The following is a 20,984-nucleotide window of genomic DNA, read 5'->3' on the forward strand; positions in this document are numbered from 1 at the left end:
GTCAGCAGTGCGCAAGTAGCAGCATTACTGCATTTACTAGGCACTCTTGTATTTTAATAACCGTCGATTTGTTTGCGCTCTCTGTAGATTAGTTCAGACGTTCTTTGCACAACAGTTTTTAGCATGGATAGGGACTGCAACTGCTGTGTTCGGATGCAGGCTGAGTTCGCATCCCTTCGCTCCCAGCTTCAGGCAGTGTTGGCTTCGGTCACACAGCTTGAGGCTGTTGCCAATGGGCATCACTGTGGGGGTCCGGATGGGGGTTTATCGGGGATGGCCAGCTCGTCCCACGCATCCCCCGATCGGACTACGACTGTGGTTGCCCGGGATACTGCCCGCATTGAGGCTGATCCCTCACCTGTGGTAGAGTGGGAGGTCGTCTCAAGGTGTGGCAGGGGGCGAAAGACACTTCGGAGGGCTGAACAGAAGGCCTCTCCAGTTTGTCTGACGAACCAGTTTCAGGCTCTGTCTCAGGCTGATACTGATCTTCGGCCTGACATGGCTGCTTGTCCTGTTCCAGAGGTTGCCCCTCAGTCTGCAAGATCCGGGCGGTCGCAGAGGGTGGGCTTACTGGTAGTTGGGAACTCCAACGTTAGGCGCGTAATGGGGCCCCTTAGGGATATGGCAGCAAGAGGGGGGAAGAAAACCAATGTGCACTCCGTGTGCATACCGGGGGGAGTCATTCCAGATGTGGAAAGGGTCCTTCCGGATGCCATGAAGGATACAGGGTGCACCCATCTGCAGGTGGTCGCTCATGTCGGCACCAATGATATGTGGCGCTATGGATCGGAGGAAATCCTCTCTGGCTTCCGGCGGCTATCTGATTTAGTGAAGACTGCCAGTCTCGCTAGCGGGATGAAAGCAGAGCTCACCATCTGCAGCATCGTCGACAGGACTGACTGCGGACCTTTGGTACAGAGCCGAGTGGAGGGTCTGAATCAGAGGCTGAGACGGTTCTGCGACTGTGTGGGCTGCACATTCCTCGACTTGCGGCATAGGGTGGTGGGGTTTCGGGTTCCGCTCGATAGGTCAGGAGTCCACTACACGCAACAAGCGGCTACACGGGTAGCAGGGGTTGTGTGGCGTGGGCTGGGCGGTTTTTTAGGTTAGATGGCCTTGGGCAAGTACAGAAAGGGCAACAGCCTCAACGGGTGCGGGGCAAAGTCAGGACATGCGGGGACCAAGCAGCAATCGGTATTGTAATTGTAAACTGTTGAAGCTGCGTTGGTAAAGTACCGGAACTTCAAGCGCTGATAGAAAGCACCGATGCTGAAATTGTTATAGGTACAGAAAGCTGGCTGAAGCCAGAGATAAATTCTGCCAAAATTTTTACAAAAGCACAGACGGTGTTTAGAAAGGGTAGATTGAATGCAACCGGTGGTGGAGTGTTCATCGCTGTTAGTAGTAGTTTATCCTGTAGTGAAGTAGAAGTGGATAGTTCCTGTGAATTATTATGGGTGGAGTTACACTCAACAACCGAGGTAGGTTAATAATTGGCCCCTTTTACCGACCTCCCGACTCAGCAGCATTAGTGGCAGAACAACTGAGAGAAAATTTGGAATACATTTCACATAAATTTTCTCAGCATGTTATAGTCTTAGGTGGAGATTTCAATTTACCAGATATAGACTGGGACACTCAGATGTTTAGGACGGGTGGTAGGGACAGAGCATCGAGTGACATTATACTGAGTGCACTATCCGAAAATTACCTCGAGCAATTAAACAGAGAACCGACTCGTGGAGATAACATCTTGGACCTACTGATAACAAACAGACCAGAACTTTTCGACTCTGTGTGTGCAGAACAGGGAATCAGTGATCATAAAGCCGTTGCAGCATCCCTGAATATGGAAGTTAATAGGAATATAAAAAAAGGGAGGAAGGTTTATCTGTTTAGCAAGAGTAATAGAAGGCAGATTTCAGGCTACCTAACAGATCAAAACGAAAATTTCTGTTCCGACACTGACAATGTTGAGTGTTTATGGAAAAAGTTCAAGGCAATCGTAAAATGCGTTTTAGACAGGTATGTGCCGAGTAAAACTGTGAGGGACGGGAAAAACCCACCGTGGTACAACAACAAAGTTAGGAAACTACTGCGAAAGCAAAGAGAGCTTCACTGCAAGTTTAAACGCAGCCAAAACCTCTCAGACAAACAGAAGCTAAACGATGTCAAAGTTAGCGTAAGGAGGGCTATGCGTGAAGCGTTCAGTGAATTCGAAAGTAAAATTCTATGTACCGACTTGACAGAAAATCCTAGGAAGTTCTGGTCTTACGTTAAATCAGTAAGTGGCTCGAAACAGCATATCCAGACACTAGGGGATGATGAAGGCATTGAAACAGAGGATGACACGCGTAAAGCTGAAATACTAAACACCTTTTTCCAAAGCTGTTTCACAGAGGAGGACCGCACTGCAGTTCCTTCTCTAAATCCTCGCACAGACGAAAAAATGGCTGACATTGAAATAAGTGTCCAAGGAATAGAAAAGCAACTGGAATCACTCAACAGAGGAAAGTCCACTGGACCTGACGGGATACCAGTTCGATTCTACACAGAGTACGCGAAAGAACTTGCCCCCCCTTCTAACAGCCGTGTACTGCAAGTCTCTAGAGGAACGGGAGGTTCCAAATGATTGGAAAAGAGCACAGGTAGTCCCAGTCTTCAAGAAGGGTCGTCGAGCAGATGCGCAAAACTATAGACCTATATCTCTGACGTCGATCTGTTGTAGAATTTTAGAACATGTTTTTTGCTCGAGTATCATGTCGTTTTTGGAAACCCAGAATCTACTATGTAGGGATCAACATGGATTCCGGAAACAGCGATCGTGTGAGACCCAACTCGCTTTATTTGTTCATGAGACCCAGAAAATATTAGATACAGGCTCCCAGGTAGATGCTATTTTTCTTGACTTCCAGAAGGCGTTCGATACAGTTCCGCACTGTCGCCTGATAAACAAAGTAAGAGCCTACGGAATATCAGACCAGCTGTGTGGCTGGATTGAAGAGTTTTTAGCAAACAGAACACAGCATGTTGTTATCAATGGAGAGACGTCTACAGACGTTAAAGTAACCTCTGGCGTGCCACAGGGGAGTGTTATGGGACCATTGCTTTTCACAATATATATAAATGACCTAGTAGATAGTGTCGGAAGTTCCATGCGGCTTTTCGCGGATGATGCTGTAATATACAGAGAAGTTGCAGCATTAGAAAATTGTAGCGAAACGCAGGAAGATCTGCAGCGGATAGGCACTTGGTGCAGGGAGTGGCAACTGACCCTTAACATAGACAAATGTAGTGTATTGCGAATACATAGAAAGAAGGATCCTTTATTGTATGATTATATGATAGCGGAACAAACACTGGTAGCAGTTACTTCTGTAAAATATCTGGGAGTATGCGTGCGGAACGATTTGAAGTGGAATGATCATATAAAATTAATTGTTGGTAAGGCGGGTACCAGGTTGAGATTCATTGGGAGAGTCCTTAGAAAATGTAGTCCATCAACAAAGGAGGTGGCTTACAAAACACTCGTTCGACCTATACTTGAGTATTGCTCATCAGTGTGGGATCCGTACCAGATCGGGTTGACGGAGGAGATAGAGAAGATCCAAAGAAGAGCGGCGCGTTTCGTCACAGGGTTATTTGGTAACTGTGATAGCATTACGGAGATGTTTAACAAACTTAAGTGGCAGACTCTGCAAGAGAGGCGCTCTGCATCGTGATGTAGCTTGCTTGCCAGGTTTCGAGAGGGTGCGTTTCTGGATGAGGTATCGAATATATTGCTTCCCCCGACTTATACCTCCCGAGGAGATCACGAATGTAAAATTAGAGAGATTAGAGTGTGCACGGAGGCTTTCAGACAGTCGTTTTTCCCGCAAACCATACGCGACTGGAACAGGAAAGGGAGGTAATGACAGTGGCACATAAAGTGCCCTCCGCCACACACCGTTGGGTGGCTTGCGGAGTATAAATGTAGATGTAGATGTAGAAGTGTACTAAAATTCATTTACTTTTGATTATTTCATGGTGGCATAATTTGGTGTACTTGCTATTCAAGGATCCTATTGATAGCAAGGCTCTCAAAGGCTTCAACAAGTTGTCTCTACAATGTCTTCTCATTTCGATGTTTTCAATCTATAAGGGGACTGTCAAATGCAAATGAGACAGATGGAAAAAAGTAAGTAAACTGTTTATAAGTAAACTGTTTACTGTTTCAAAAGTAATTGCCATGACTGATAATGTTTTTCCCCTATGAGACAAAATGGTCAGTGCTGTCATGGCAAATAAAAACATTTTTCCAACAGAACCGAACCAAGATTGAACCCAGACGTACACTTCTTCGTCCAAAGTAGATAAACAGCCACAAAAGTCTTTGTTCAGGACATCGCATGGGGAGATCACTACTGTATAGAATATGTGTGAGCGCTTCCCAGTGAAAAGTTCTGCAGCATATTTGAAACAACCAGAAGTTTCACTGTGAAGTTCTTACACATCCTCTGTACAGTCCTGATCCTTGCCCACACATTTTCGATATTTATGGAGCCCTGAAGAAAGACAGTCATGGCTACCGATTTGCTTTGTACAAAGATGTGCATTTCAGGGTACAATCATGGTTCCATAGGCAGCTGCAAACATTTTTCTGTGAAGGCATTGACGATATTGTCTTAAAAGTGAGATAAATGCATATTGTAGTCTGTTCATGGTGGAGAGGATGAACTTGTAATATGCTTGTATTCAGGTGAATCATAGCTGCTGACAGATGGTCTGTAATCGCAATATGTCATACCTATAAATAGTGCTCCCCAGCTCAGAGCGGTCACTTCCACTGTTGGAACATGAAAGGAGATTAGTGTATCAGAGGAGGAACATTCCATTGAACAACATGTTTTCATGGAGCTGGAATACCACAGATTAGAACTTAGTCCTGAGTGGCAACAAGATGCAGTTTTCAAGCAACATTTAATGTTCTAAAAGGACCCTATGCGAAAACCATTTGCAAGCTTTTTGCCAAATTTTAGAAGTCAGGCAGTGTAGCTCATGATTTAATGGAGAATGTTGGCCATAAGCAAACTGTAGTTACTCCTGAAAATGTTGCCACAGTTTCTGGAATGGTGCAGTCTAAGGAAATCTGTCTGAAGAATAGCAGCAGAGACTGGTTTGAAGCATTCCAGCATGCAGAAAATACTTAGACAGTAAGTGCATTACTTTCTGGATGCATCTTGTATGGGATTTTGTAGCTTGTTGGCTGTTTTTCTGGATTAGAGAGAGAGAGAGAGAGAGAGAGAGAGAGAGAGAGAGAGAGAGAGAGAGATAGATAGGGGGGGGGGGGGGGCAGAAGGCCAGAGCTTTGGAGGCACTAAGCAAATGTGCTATTTTTGTAAATCAGTTGATACAGTTCATGTTGTAACAAGACAAGATTGTGGAACAGACAAATACATAATTCTGTGTTTCAGTTGTTCTTTTAGGCAGGCAACTGTGTACCTATTGCTAAAGGTTTTCTCACTTAGGCTGTGCGATGTTTCTCAGTTGCTCCACTTGTCCTCATTATTCTTACGTCTCTGTTTTCGTACATTGTCCAAATAGGAATAAACACAGTAATATCAAAATAATCAAATTCTGCAACTTTTGTCATACTCCTTCAGTTATTTGTTTGACTCCTGAACAGGGTATTCCAGAGAAGAGTGAAATATATTTGAAGTGTAGTAATATGGAGAAGGCAGCTTTCGAATTTTTTTGGAAGGGTGAACTCTGAACAGCACTTCTTATGAGCTACTAACTGGTGCATTGCCATTGTACCATGGTTGTCATGGAAGTACCATGAGAAATAATTACTTTTAATTCCTAAAAGTTGATTGGAAGATTTATTTGTGAAAAATCAAAACTGTTATTATTCTGAATTACTAATTTGAGGTGTGGCTGTTGATTACATTTGTGTAAAATTGGTTCTAGTGTTAATGTATTACCGTACTTTATTTGCTATATCCTTATGTAATCATAACTACTCTATTGTCATTTAACAGACATACATTGAGAAAATGCAACTGGTACTTGATGGATTAAATGTTGCTATCAGAAGACTGGATGAACTAAGTTTGCAGAATGATGCACGTTACAGCAAATTATTGGATCTCAAAAAACTTGTGGTGGACAGAATAAGTGTAAGTATTTGATGAGTATGTTGAACAGTGTTCCCACTAGTGAACTCTACTTAATACATGTCTGGCTAACAAAGAATTTCACTTATTACATATATTTGCTGATCTGGTAAAAATTATTTGAAAATCTTCATAGAATAAAAATGTAGAATGTTATATATTAAGATTTCATACAGTGTGATGCAATTTGATACGCAGAATGGGTATAAATACTTACGAAATTTGTACTATGTGTAGATTATATGAACTGTCACAGCAGGCATAAATATAATAGTGTGACATGTTTGGTTTATTATTAAAGTTTTTTTGTTCTTTACAATGCACATTCAAGGTGATTTGTTGTTTTGGTGTGTTAAATAATGCTAATCATTCTGTGAAAAACTGATTCCGTGTTATAGATAGGACGGTGGTTGTGGTAATGAATTATTATGGTGCACATCATATTCTAAATCTCAAGTGTATCTTAAGTCTAGTCAAAATAGTGAAAAATAAAATGTATGTATTCACCTTTGACAACATCGTGAAAACATGTACTGTTGTTGATGGACATAATGCCGTGGAGAATTCTAATAGATCTGAGTCTGTATAAGAAAACACACAGCAGTATTCAACAAATCGGTGTAACACCAAAGCTCACGTTGATTCAGAGGAGCATTCTCAGAAAGATTTAAGCCAGTTGGAGTTTGTCAAATAGACAGCTTTCCTTTGATTTTATTTGTAATGGATAAGAGTTCGTAGTTGTTAAATTCAGTATTAAAATGTAGACTCAACCACCTTTCATCAAGCAAAAGCCCTATAATAAACATGGTTTGAAGGAGAAAGCTTCATTGAGAAATTATGATACAAGGACTTGTAAAAATAATAAAGATAAAAATCTAAAAATATTAAAATTTCATGTTACACACACACACACACACACACACACACACACACACACACACACACACACACGCACACACACACACTTGTTTGAAATGCCTCAGGTTTAGTGCTTTGGTATTGTGAAAGGTGGTTGAGCCTCCATTTTAAGATAGATAGCATCTCCCTTCTACTCTTTAATGAAGTGTTAGAGATTATCAGAAGGAGCTGGACAAAAGAACATTTTTCAACTCTACTCTACTTGAACACACATGGGAGAGATTCATTAGGAACTGCTATGCATTTGCTGATAACTTACTATTCCCACTTCCACATCAGTAATCTTTAAGCCACCATGTATTTTGTGTGGTAGAAGGTATGTGATATGGAGTGCACACAATCAATTTGGCCTGTACCTCGTGTGCACGGGTCGTGGCAGGCGAAAGGCAAAGATAGTGGTGACCATTGCGAACAGAGTGGTTCAGTTGGGGAGAATAATTCCAGCATGTAACCCCAATCCACAAACATCTGTCGCCTGTGTCACAGAACTTTGAAGTTACATTTGGTGTGTCTGCAAAGATAATTTGACAAATACAGATGTCTAAAATCTTTAGTCTCTGACCAGAGTACTGGGGTGGAGAGGAATGGTGGTGGTGGTGGTGGTGGTGGTGGGGGGTGAAGATACTGGTATACCAGAAACCTAACTTGTGCATTAGAGATCATAATACTGAAGTAATGACTTCAGTGTTGAGTATTCTTTGTGTCCTGTAAATTGTGCATCAGTCTCCTGACTATCTATTCATCAAAATCACTTAAATGTAAAAATGTTTGGCATCTTTCTTGGAGTAGATAAGCTGTGGGAGGCACCTGTACCTACAAGTAATAGGTTCTTTCAATAAAATTAAAATTTGAGCTCCCGTGATTTTGAGGGTAATCCTTTACATGATGGAAATCACCTTAGATGCAACATCTCCCATTGTTGAACATTGCTCTGACACTTTTATGCTGAATAATGAAAACTATGTTAATAAATGTTACATTTCTGTTAGGCATTTGCTTTCCTCATAGCTACTATGGCCATATTTGTGTGGTTGTTCGATCTTAAACAGCTTTGTAAGCTGCTTGTAGATACATGACTGTTGTGCCTCATTCCAATGACAAGAGGGAATACTTGAATATAAATAAAAAATTTAATTCTTTCTCCCCTCCTTCATATAAAGTACACAATGTTTACACATATAAACATGTGACATAGGTATCACAATCACATGACTATCCAGTATAACATAACAAACTATTATTATCCTGCCACAATATGTGGTATCTACACAATAAATTATTATTAATATAGAATTTTCTTAACTCCTTCCACGTAAGAATTATCACCGTAGCTGCATCTCATTATGTGTCCCGTCAAAAATGATTTTTAATTTCTTAAATATATTGGTTCAAAATCAAGTACTTTAATTGGTTTAGATGGTTTTGTTTTTCAATTCAAGGGCATGCAATGTCTTTCTCCTAGACGACTACATACACAGTTCTCAACCTGCCCCACACTGACACTAGTTTCAAGCCCTACAGCTACACATATGTGCTCCACAAACAACTGTACAGTGCATAGAGGAAGATACTCCATACCATTATTAGCAATTTTATGCCCTGCTGTACTTGTTTATGAAGTGAGGGAAAGAATGACAGTCTGTGTGCCTCGGTACATGCTTTGATCATTCTCGTATTATTCTTGTGATCCCCATCTCACAAAATCTTCATAGGTTCTTTAAATTTACCCAACAGGGTTTGGCAAGAACACTGTTGCCTTTCCTCCAAAGATTTGCATTGAAGTTCCATGACAATGACATTTATGTATTGGTTGTGTTCATGTGTCTCAATTCTAGCACTGAATCACAAAATTTGTGTAATGGAATCAAAATTCTGGATCAGTATGTGGAATTGGCTACTCTAGAATCTTGTATTACAGATGCACTGCTCTTTCACAGCACCCTTCCAACAGATCGAAGTTTTCTATTTTTCGTCCTACATATTATTTCTTGTCTTTTTCCCCATTTCATATCATTTCTTAGTTTTACCACTAAATATTTAAATGACAGTCTCCAGAAATTGACCACTAAATATTATTATTGGATACTGTCATGTTCTTTTTCTTTTTATGGGCATTATATTGCATTTGTTCACACTTAAAGAGAGCATCCCTTCATTACACCCAGTGTAAATTCTTGTAAAGCTGTTTTTCATTTACTTACAGTCATCAAATGACAATACTTTGCAGTAGGCAGCTGCATTGTTGGTGAACCCCTGAAGGTGGTGCACAGAGTTTCCTATCTGAAGGTGCGAATTAATTTACTGTGGTAATAGAGAGCGCATTATTTGTCTACATATTTGGACACACCTGTCCCATAGTGTTGCTCTCTGTAACAGTGCCATAGCATGCACTGTGAATCATAATTTGGAGACATGGTCTATCCACTTACATGTCATTTTTCTGAATGTGTTGTAGCTTTTGTGCAATCATGTTCTGATACCCCAGAGGTGTGTTGCTATAACCCTGTAGAACATTAGAAGGCCTGTTATACTTTGTTAGGAGAAACACAATATAACTTCATTTTCCGATGAACTTACTCTGTTGAATATAACTTACTGGTTTTTATTAGTAAAATATTATTTGACCAAAGCATGTGTCAGTGATTGTCACCACCACCACCACCACCACCACCATTCATTTAACACCTACTGCAGGATAAAAGCTTCATTAAGATTTATTCATACATAGCAGTCTTCAGCTGTACACATCCATTATGCTTCTGCTTCTGCTGGGACATTGTCTAGCCCAGTGTGCAACACAAAGTTTCTTATCCTCTCTCCTTCCTCAACATAATAAATCTTGAAGAATTACAAACTCACTTCTATCTCTTATCCAAATTACTTAGTTAGCTACAAATGCCATTCTTACATTTTTAGACCGAGCAAGGTGGTGCAGTGGTTAGCACACTGGACTCGCATTTGGGAGGACGACGGTTCAATCCCACGTCCGGCCATCCTGATTTAGGTTTTCCGTGATTTCCCTAAATCACTCCAGGCAAATGCCGGGATGGTTCCTTTGAAAGGGCACGGCCGACTTCCTTCCCCGTCCTTCCCTAATCCGATGAGAACGATGACCTCGCTGTTTGGTCTCTTCCCCCAAACAATCCAATGCTTTACATTTATAATTGCTTATTTGACTTCTTGTGACAAGTATATAACAATCTTAAATGGGTGGTGATGTGTGTTCAGATCCGTTCTCAGGTTTGTTCCCTTTGCGTTTGTATTTCTTAGTTCCAGGAGATTAAAATAAATATTCGATCTTGTAAATAACACTCCTATAAACATTTTTACCATAAATTTACCATTTTAGAAATTATAGCAATTTATATTTACTTAGCACATTTATAAATATATTTAGGTGTTATCCTATTGCTTTTCTGGTGGCTGTAGAATCATAATTACAGGGAAGAAGTCAGAAAAGTATAGAAAATAAGGAAACAAGTTGTTTTAGTTGACATGTTCATAAATCATTTAAATATTAGGAATTTTGCCAGTAATTATCTGAATAACAAATGTGTTTACTCCCCATATCAGAATTAGCATGCACATAGTGACACTTATGAGGTATGCATAAAATGCAACTCATTAATCTTTTATTGTGTCGGTACCGTAATAAAAATTCTTACTTTAAAATTTTTGAATAGAAACATACCGTTGCACAATTTATTTAACATTTTAATTTTGTCCCTCTGATGATAATATTTAAGGGAAATTATTGCAGATGTTTGATCTATACTGTTAGGTGCAATTTCTACTGTCTGAAATGTGTTAATATCTGAGTCAGTGAGTGATGGTTGTACCAAAGTGAGAATGTGCCACTTGCCTTATTACATACATGTACTTCAGCGCATTTACTCAGCAACACACTTGTGCCGGACCCAAATGATGCGTGCACTAAGCAGCCATCTGAATCACATAATTTAATTCATATAGATGTTTCACTGCTGGTTCCCCCCCCCCTCCCCCCCTCCCCCCCCCCCCCTCTCTCTCTCTCTCTCTCTCTCTCTCTCTCTCTCTCTCTCTCTCTCTCTCTCTTCTCTCTCCTCTCTCAATATTCTTCTTTCTTCTACTGCATTTTTAAACATACTGTTTATTTTATAAGTGTCAGTACTTAGTGAGATGTTGACACTAAAATTAACAGAAAAGTTTTCAACCAACAGTTGGTATATTGATCTATGAGGGGCATTTGAAAAGTCAGAGAGATGGCACCGCCAGTGCGTGTTGAGGTCATGTTTAGTTAGTAGCATCTTTTGAAAGAACACACACCAAGTTTCAGCCATATTGGTCAATTTCTTTGTGTTTGGCATTCGTGTGAATCAAGGAAGTAGAGTGATAGTCAAAAAATGGACGAAAAAGAATTTTGTGTGGTGATTAATCATTACCTTATGAAAGGCAAAATGCCTCAGGAGACTAAAGAGAAGCTTGATAAACATTATGGTGACTCTACACCTTCGATTAGAACAGTTTATAAGTGGTTTCAAAATTTTCGGAGTGGCCATATGGGCACACGTGATGCTGAACATTCTGGACGCCCTGTGTGGAGGTTATGACTCCAGAAATCATTGATAAAATCCATGATATGGTGATGGCTGACAGAAGAGTTAAGGTGCGTGAGATGGCTAGTGCTGTGGGCATCTCTAATGAACGGGTACATAATATTTTGCATAAACATTTGGACATGAGAAAGCTATCCGCAAGATGGGTTCCATGGTTGCTCATGCTTGACCAAAAATGAAATTGTTTGAAGTGTTGTAACGATGGTTTTCAGGAAGAATCTGCAGGACTTTAAGCATCGTTTTGTCACTGTGGATGAAACATAGCTACATTAGTATACTCCTAAGACCAAACAGCAATCTTAACAATGGGTTACCAAGGGAGAATCTGGACCAAAAAAGGCGAAGACCACTCCTTCGGTCGGAAAGGTTACGGCGACTGTTGTTTGGGATTCGCAAGGGATAATCCTCATTGACTATCTGGAAACAGGTAAAACTGTTACAGGTGATTCATTGTTATTGGACCATTTGAAAACCGAGCTGCAAGAAAATCGCCAGTGATTGAACTGCAAAAAAGTCCTTTTCCATAATGACACTGCACCAGCACACACCTCAGCAGTTGTGGTTGCAAAATTATTGGAAATAGAATTCAAACTCGTTTCACATCCCCCCCTATTCTCCAGACTTGGCTCCCTTGGACTACTATTTGTTCCCCAATTTGAAGAAATGGCTGGCGGGACAAAGATTTTATTCAAACAAGGAGGTGATTGCAGCAATTAATAGCTGTTTTGCAGACTTGGACAATTCATATTATTCAGAAGGGATCAACAGATTAGAACAGCATTGGATGAAGTGTATAAGTGTACAAGGAGACTATGTCGAAAAATAAAAAAGGTTTACCCCAAACACGTAAGTAGTTTTTATTTTTCCACAGACTTTCCAAACGCCTCTTGTAAAAGTGGCCTCCAAAAGGTTTAAAAACCTGCTTGCATTTTCAGCATTCATTACATTGCTGTGTTCTTCAGTGTGTGTTCAGTAAATCTTGTCCAAATAAAACATATTTTCAAGATGGTTGTTAATAAAGAAGATTGCACTTTTACACTGCACACCGCAGGTCTGAGAGTGTGTAGATTGTTCAATATTTAGGTGTGTGTGTGTGTGTGTGTGTGTGTGTGTGTGTGTGTGTGTGTGTGTGTGTCAATAATGCAGCAACGTGGTCCTAACAGCACTTTGGTAGCACTCCAAAATGCGTTCTTTGGCTGGATAGCCAAATTTTAGCTCAAAACAGTGTGTTTTTCCAGACCATAAAATGTTAGCAGCTGTTTATCATGTGCAGCTGGATGAAAATGCTTCAAGTAGCTGACCAGCAGATTCATGCCCTCTACATACCATTTGGAGAACTGCTGAAGCTGTGACTCCATGAGACGAGGCTCTCGCGACTATTTAGCAATTACTGCAATTAATAAATGAAAGTAATTTGAAAGTTCATGCTGAATGTTTCTGCATTCAACTATTGTGGGGTTTACATTTTTTCTCTGAGTTGCAGGGTTGTGCGGTCTCGTGCATTGTTAAAATAAATAGTTTAACACCTTACTCTATAAAATACTACTGCTTACCTCTTGATCCAGCAGATACGAGAACTGTTGACTGAGAGATGTTGAAGGAAGTGAACAGAGTGCAGATGTCTCACTGAATAATCAGTTAGGTTTTCAGAATGAGTAAAAGTTGATTGTGTGTGACCGACAGATCATATCTGTTAATCAGTACCTTAAACTACATTATAGTACAGGTATGACAAGTGTGGGACCCCAAGCCCTAACCGTACTTCTTCGTTTTGTGTGCTACAGTCACTCTCTTACTCTAGCTTTCCTCAGAATTGGTACGTAGGACAGATTCCTTGTTGTCAGTCTGGCTTGTTTGTTGGACACTCTCGCAGGAGAGCTTCTGTTAAGTTTGGAAGGTAGGAGACGAGGTACTGGCAGAAGTAAAGCTTTGAGGACGGGGTGTGAGTCGTGCTTGGGTAGCTCAGTTGGTAGAGCACTTGCCCGCGAAAGGCAAAGGTCCCGAGTTCGAGTCTCAGCCCGGCACACAGTTTTAATCTGCCAGGAAGTTTCATATCAGCGCACACTCCGCTGCAGAGTGAAAATATCATTCTGAGGCTGTGTTTCTTATCCCCAGTGTGATGCTATAAATGTTAACACTTTCGGCCTATGTCTTAAACAAGTAGTGTTCTGTAGCTTGGACGCAAGTGCTCTCTCTCTCTCTCACACACACACACACACACACACACACACACACACACACACACGTTAAAAAGTATTCCATATATAGAGAAATGGTAGTATGGACCAAAACAAGGAAAAAATCTGTCAAACATGATCTCAGAAATGGATACCTTCAGAGCTATGAGAACTTGTCAGTCTTTGCTGCTGTGAAATAAACTTCTAGTAGACTGAACAAAGCCTCTTAAGTGCGCATTTTAGAGCCCATCTTTATTAAACATTTTTTTCTTTTTTGGTCCATAGTACCTTCTCCCAAAATACGGGAAACAAAAAGCCTGCAGTAGAAGACATTTGTTTCACAGTGTCGGAAATGAAGTAGTGCTTATAGTTCTTTAGGTATATATTCTAGAGGCCATGTTTAAAAGACTTTTTTGCGTCAAATGATCATTTCTGTTGTATCCCTGAGTATTGATCATTCCTCCTGTGATCCAGCTGCCCCTACTAATCTCGTTTTATGCAACCCAAAATGTTATATCTGGCCTTCAAAAACCATGTGCAAGATTTTCATATTCTATTGCTCACTACACACGTACAGAAACAATGAACAGGGTCTTTTTGTAGGAAATTTAATGTAGTTAAATTTTGTACTGGGATACTTTTTTGCTATTCAAAAAAATGTACAAAAATGATCTTCAAATGCACCTCCACTCCCACACTTTTAAAGCACCAGCAAGACTTCTAGTATGTTGTTTGTGGCACTCCTCTTACCACTGCACAAAAATTTCTGACTGCACAAACAGTTACTGATATTTTACCTTTTTGGTCTCTGTTGGTTGGTCTATTACACTACCAGTATAGTTGGCTATTTTATTAACATTATTAATTTAAATGTGCCCTTGGGGGTAATGAGAGAAAACAACTTTTGTAAATATTACACTAAAATTAATTATGTTGAAAATTTGATCCAAACTTAAACCTTACAACACAGTAGTTTCGTAGTCTGAAGGCCTGACGAACACTACGACGTAACTGTTTGTTTTATGCTGTTACAGTTCACAAAACTGTTACGAAAATTTACATAAATGTCAATTTTACGATTTGTAAGTACTTGACTAAGTCAGTGGCATAATAAGGCCAGTCAGTCCAGGCTGAAAAGTGTCGTATGTGGAAAATAATTTGTGCAGCCACAAATTTTTATCCAGTGGTGGGTGGGAGTGGCATGAACAACATACTAGAAATCCTTACTGGTGAGGGCCAAAGTTGGGAGAGGGGTTGCGTTTGAAGGTCACGTGTGTATGCTTTTACTTGAAAACCATGACCTCTAGCGACACTGTATAGCAGTAAAAAATTTAATTACATTAAATTTCCTACAAAAAGGCCCTGTTCATTTTTTTCTGTAGGAGTAACAGTTTTTGGATAGCGAGCAAGAGAACATGAAAATCTTGCACGTGGTTTTTGAAGGACAGATATAACATTGTGGGTTGCATAAAAGGACATTGGTTGGTGCAGCTGAATAACTGTATACAAGAACACACTGTGGCAATGGGACAGTGCATTGCTGGTTCACTAGCTAATATTTTCCAACACAAAATTGAGAACAATTCTTTTAAAACCCATGCTGAATGGGCAAATAAATTCCGTTATTGTGGAAGATTTTTGGGTCATACACTAATTTTATTTCAAGGAACAGAAACTGAAATGGACACATTTCCACTTACAATGGATTAAGGTACACAAAAATATCACATTTACAATCAAACATGAAGATCATAACAAAGTAAACTTTCTAGAGTGCGAAATCAAAACAGGTGGATGAGTGCACTTATTCAGCATCTTCCAGAAAAAAAGAACTACAGGCTGCGTAATTCCCACTAGTTCTTGCCTTCCAGAAATGCATAAGGAAGAATATTTTCGGATTTGCATAGAGTGACTAATAAAATATTCACTTGCTAAAGACACTGTAACAACTGAGCTAAAACCACTAAGATAAATGGCAAAAATCAATGGTTACAATCCCACCAAATAACAGATAGCATTACTGTAGCTAAGTCACATGATAATCAAAGAGCTCATTTCACCTTCATACCATATGTGAGAAAATTTCAGATAAAATCAAATTAAATCAAATTTCGTAAAAAAAGAAAAACACTCTGAGAAAAGCTTCCAAACACACAGCACAGTATGGTCACTAATTTGCCAATTCCCTAGAACAGTACTGTAAATTCACCTGTTCAGGTGTTTTTAGTTAACATATGATAGCTCTGAGAGAATACGTATAGGACAGACATGAGACATGCTGGGAGCAAGAAGTTTAATTGTTTGGAATGTATGCCTCTTCATCCCTGGTATGGGTCAAGTTCCTTAGTCTAATGGGCCACTAAAAATCAATAACTGTTCTAGGTCTCCTCCTTCGTAGTGACATTTTTACTGATGCATCGGTTCTCGCTAAACACCTTGTGACAGTAATGGCAACCATCTTCTTACCTAGCTGTCTTCCAAAAGTGTTGAAGACCTCCCTCTATCCTTTAATCCCCCTAATTGACCTCAATCGGACCAGTAGTTGCCCACGCACTATATGTTGACAACTTCTGCATTTGGTATAGCTTCCAATCTGTAGCCTTGGCTGAATGCCAGCTTTAAGGAGCAATCTGCCTTTTCTCTGGCCTGCATATTTGCTCGATCCATTTACTCTTATGTCTCATGCAGTTAGTTTTCATCTCTGGCATCAGTATTACTTTCTGTGTCTTCATTTTATCACTCGTAAGTACTATCACAAGTTGATCATATTTATGGTTGATTTCACATACTGCCGATGTACTGTCCCATGAACAAAGGACTGATGACCTCACTTTTTAGTTCTATAACAACCAGCCAACCAACCAACCAACCAACCAACCAACCAGCTGAAATAATCTGAAGTATGAGGAAATGGAAGAAAGACACTGTATGCTTGACACACTACCAAATTTAATTAATTTGATAGATAAATAGATTGACTTGTGACATTTTGAAAGTAGGTTGTTTCACACATACGTTAGTATATTCATCTCATCTAATTGCAGCAAACACATTTAATGTCTTTGTGATTTACTGTATGTTTACTGTCACATTTTTGTTCTTGTGGTACCAAAATGATGATGATATTTTTATCTTTCTGTTTACCTTGAAAACGATTGGTAGACAACGTTGTACATTAGTGATGGTCAGCATGAAGAATGTTACGTTCTGAGTATTTGTAATCTGCCTTGGAAATAGTAATTTTGTTGTTCCATACCAAATTCACTGGATTTAAAAGATGAATGAGAGTCATTATCTTTTCTACTCTGAAAGCTTAAGTATGTTGGGACATTGCTTTTTGTTATTTACTCAGTTACATGTAAAGTAGTGTAATATAAATAATAACTTTCAAGGAAGAGCAGCAGAAGCAGTTCCAATACAACACTAATCAGTTGTATCAGTTACGGATGCAGATCATGGCCTACCGTATGCTGTCTCGCAACTTACCTCTACCAACACATGTTGTCTCAGGTATACAGACTCCTCAGCTGGGTGCAGGTGAGTAAAACATTGTCTGTTTTTAATGTAGTTCTTTATATTAACTATAATGTGTTGCCAGCACATTGTATTTTACAGGAGAACAGGCTCTGTTGTCCAGTTGTGGTGATCTGGATGCTTATTTGACCACTTGGATGCATTGATCATCTCCAACCAGTACTATTAGTTTGAAGCAGATATGAGAGATTTTTGTATTGCTACCTCCCCTGTTTCTTTCTTATATTCCACTGAATCCTTAGTTTTATCAGGTAGAGAAATGATATTTATAGTTCAATTGTGTAGCTATGGGCTATCTAGTTTTTTGTCAATTTAAGACTAATTGACAATGATGTGCAAGCGATACAGTGTTTTCTATATTAACATGTAGAATTTATTGGCATGTTATGCAGGCAGAATTTGAGTAATTGCTTTATTTTGTTATATTTTGTACTATACAAATATTAAAAACTAATGGCATGGTGATTTGGCTGCATTCATAAATCTATTTCCCATTTTCTTCTATATTAATGTTTAGTTCAGGTGTTACTGTTCAATAAAATCATTTCGGTAATCTAGAATTTGCATGGTGGACATAATACGGCTTCACAGTATACCTCAGGATATTTACATGTGTAGTAATATAACTTCCTTATTTTAGATGGCTCAGTGCTCATGCTTAACACTTACGGCCTTAGAAGTAGCTTCTGTCACCTGCAGATTGGTTAAAATCTTTTTCTTTTAAGTTATAATTTCTGCATATAATGTCAGCATATTTTGTGTTTATTGGACATTCTACTTTAAACAGATGAATTGCTAGTGTTGAATACACATATGACAGTTCCAATCAATAGTATTTATTGCAGTAAAAATTTGAAAAAGAATTCCAGTATTTATATACGTAAGCAAACATAACCTTTCTGATTAAGTTTGTTTATATTTACTGTGCAGATAGACACACGCAACCCAAAATGAAAGTGAATGGGTGTTATTAGAGTACAATTAAAGATATAATAGAAAATCAAAGGCTCACTTGATTCATCAAGTGCTTCATTTTGTTTCAGTCCATCAGGTCCTGTGTACACAGTTAAGCCATGAACTTTGTCCACATTGGTCCAATCACCATCAAAGTCACTTCTGTTCCTTTTTCTGCTTTGAGTAGGCATAGATTTAGAAGATAAAATATGCTCAGATTCATTTCCTGATGTATCTGCAGGAGAATATTTCATATCAACAAAATCCTTGAAAATAATATGATAAACATATGCTGCAATTCAACTTCAAGCAGATCTTGATGTACAACTGCTCTCAGCTGATGTATAATCTGAATCCTCATCAAATACTCAGTTTTCATCATCTGAAGACTCATCAAGGACTTTGTAAATAATTCGCTCCAAATGTTTATCCTATTCACTACACATTTCAATCACAAAATCAAGAAGAAAGCACACAAAATGCATGAATCAAAGAGAACTCTAATGTCAGATAAAGCCTACAAAGCAGGTGACAATATCCAAAGGTTTCAGTAATGATGAATGTTTACAGTAAAGCTGCTGCTGCTGCCAGTTTTTAAAACTACAAAGCCTGTAGAACGAACACACATTGTGGGTGTTTTAAATATACATATGATGCCATGGAAAACTGCCAAAATGGGTGTGACATAATATTACACCACCAAACATTCTTACTTCCTGTTGTTGCTGTAATATTATATCAGCCACACGATAAGTCTTATACAATAGAAACCTTCCAATGCCGCTAAATTGCTAAACCCCAGGGGCATTGACCAGCATGGTTGAATATAGCTTGCCTGTTTTGTTAGCTGCTTTTCATCTATCTGTGACACACTTTGACATTTTGCTCAGACAAACCTATGGTAACTAGACTGATAAATGTATTTTTATTTCATTTGTATTGCTCTCTTTCTGAAGGCATTACACTATCAATACAGGTTTCTGCAGGAACAACTAAAGTCAGGTAATTCTGACTTTATTTCCAGTTGGTAGATTGTGACGCAGTTATGTAGTATGATACTATGCAGTGCGTACATTTTCTCTAATGAAACCAAGGTGTATTGTGGTAAGTTTGTAAAATGCTTTGCACTTCCAGTATAATGGGAGCCTTTTATTCCACATGGTAAATGGCAGATATGATCTTTTGTTATGGTCTGGCAAATGGAAGCAACCCTCTGCCGTTTCCCATGTTACATTAAAGACTTCAGTTGTGCTGGTAAATCCAAAGATAAAACTATGATGTAAAAGCATGTCACATCCTTATCTCAACACAATCTGGTTCTGTTAGAACTGATTTATGCATTGCAATTACCCAGAGCTGTAAATACAGTTTACAGTAACATCACTGAACAGATGTTTTACTGCATGCTTTATCTGTGGACAGAAACAGAGGAATGTGTGGGCATTTGTTTCGTGCAGCCTGTAAGTTGTTCATAATATTGGAGTGCTTGAGTAGAAGAGATGTGCTTCACAATAGTGAAGATGAACCACATCATGTCCCGAGTGTGGGTTTTGTCAGGGATTGAGTGAAAAGGGTTCATGCTACAGGCAATTCAGTTGGTTAATCGAACTGAAAAGCAGACATGATTGTCTGACGTAGGTTTCTTATATGGCTATTGAAATCATCGTAAGCCTTTCATTGGCTTCTCATGACATATTGTAGTTCCTGCCACAAGCCGCTCTCTTTTCCTCTGTACAGCCTTTTTTCTGATGTGGATGTAGGAGATGGGAGGCTGATGAAGAGAATAAGCACTCAAAAGGAATAATTAACCTTGAAGCTTATTCTGTATCTTGAGTACAAATTAACCTCCCTAGCCGAGGTGCCTTCATGCAAAAGTCAAATCCTTGAACAGAGAGAGTGACTAACACTGTTCTGTCTACAAACTGAAACCCTCGTCTGAATCTTTGTTCACCTTTTCCCTTAGCCCCTACTAGTCCCAGACATGAAGCAGTGTCTAAGGCTTCACATCACTTATTGGCTATATTCATTCATTATTCTTCAGTTATCCTTCAAATGCTGTTTGGAGCAGTTAAGAAGTCTGTGTGTCTGTGGTTATTGAATTTGTTGTAAGCTTTTCATTGGCTTCTCATGACGTATTGTAGACCTCACCACAAGCCCCTCTCTCCTTCTCCTCTACAGCTTGTGTTCTCTGTCTTGTAGTTATTGCCTAAGGACCTTGTCTCATTAATTCTGTTACCTAATTTATTTTTCTTGTCTAAGGCCTTCACTTCGATAATTCTGTCAAATAACCTATCTCTTATCTCTATAGAACTCCCAAGCCACTACCTGTAGCCCAACACATGTGGCCCTTAGGCTTCTGCCAGAGAAAAGTTTTGTCTTTACTATAACGTACTTCGTACTTTCAGTATTTTTCATAGGACTTGTTGTTATAAGAATATGGGACAAGTACTCAGAGCTCTCAAAGTATACATTTTAGGGCCAATATTTACTAGACTGTTTTGTTTTGGCCTTTAGTGCCACATCTCTGAATATGGGATACTTCTTTTTTAACACCCTTTTGTGTGTGTGTGTGTGTGTGTGTGTGTGTGTGTGTGTGTGTGTGTGTGTTTCTTACCATTTCTAATTTCAAGATGGGCCATTGACAGAAGTGC

General features: G+C 39.3%; 1 protein-coding gene across 1 annotated transcript in view; it reads left to right on the forward strand.

Annotated features, from left to right (window-relative positions):
- The window catches only part of LOC126184486 (uncharacterized), a 57,182-nt gene that overhangs the window by 23,993 nt on the left and 12,205 nt on the right, over positions 1 to 20,984 (forward strand). Inside the window, exons 3-4 of the mRNA XM_049926879.1 lie at positions 6,021 to 6,158; positions 17,238 to 17,382. Coding sequence (XP_049782836.1) covers positions 6,021 to 6,158; positions 17,238 to 17,382 — 283 coding nt within the window. The remainder of the gene's footprint in view (positions 1 to 6,020; positions 6,159 to 17,237; positions 17,383 to 20,984) is intronic.

The sequence above is a fragment of the Schistocerca cancellata genome, chromosome 4, assembly GCF_023864275.1.
Source record: "Schistocerca cancellata isolate TAMUIC-IGC-003103 chromosome 4, iqSchCanc2.1, whole genome shotgun sequence".
In the NCBI taxonomy this organism is placed as follows: Eukaryota; Metazoa; Arthropoda; class Insecta; order Orthoptera; family Acrididae; genus Schistocerca; species Schistocerca cancellata.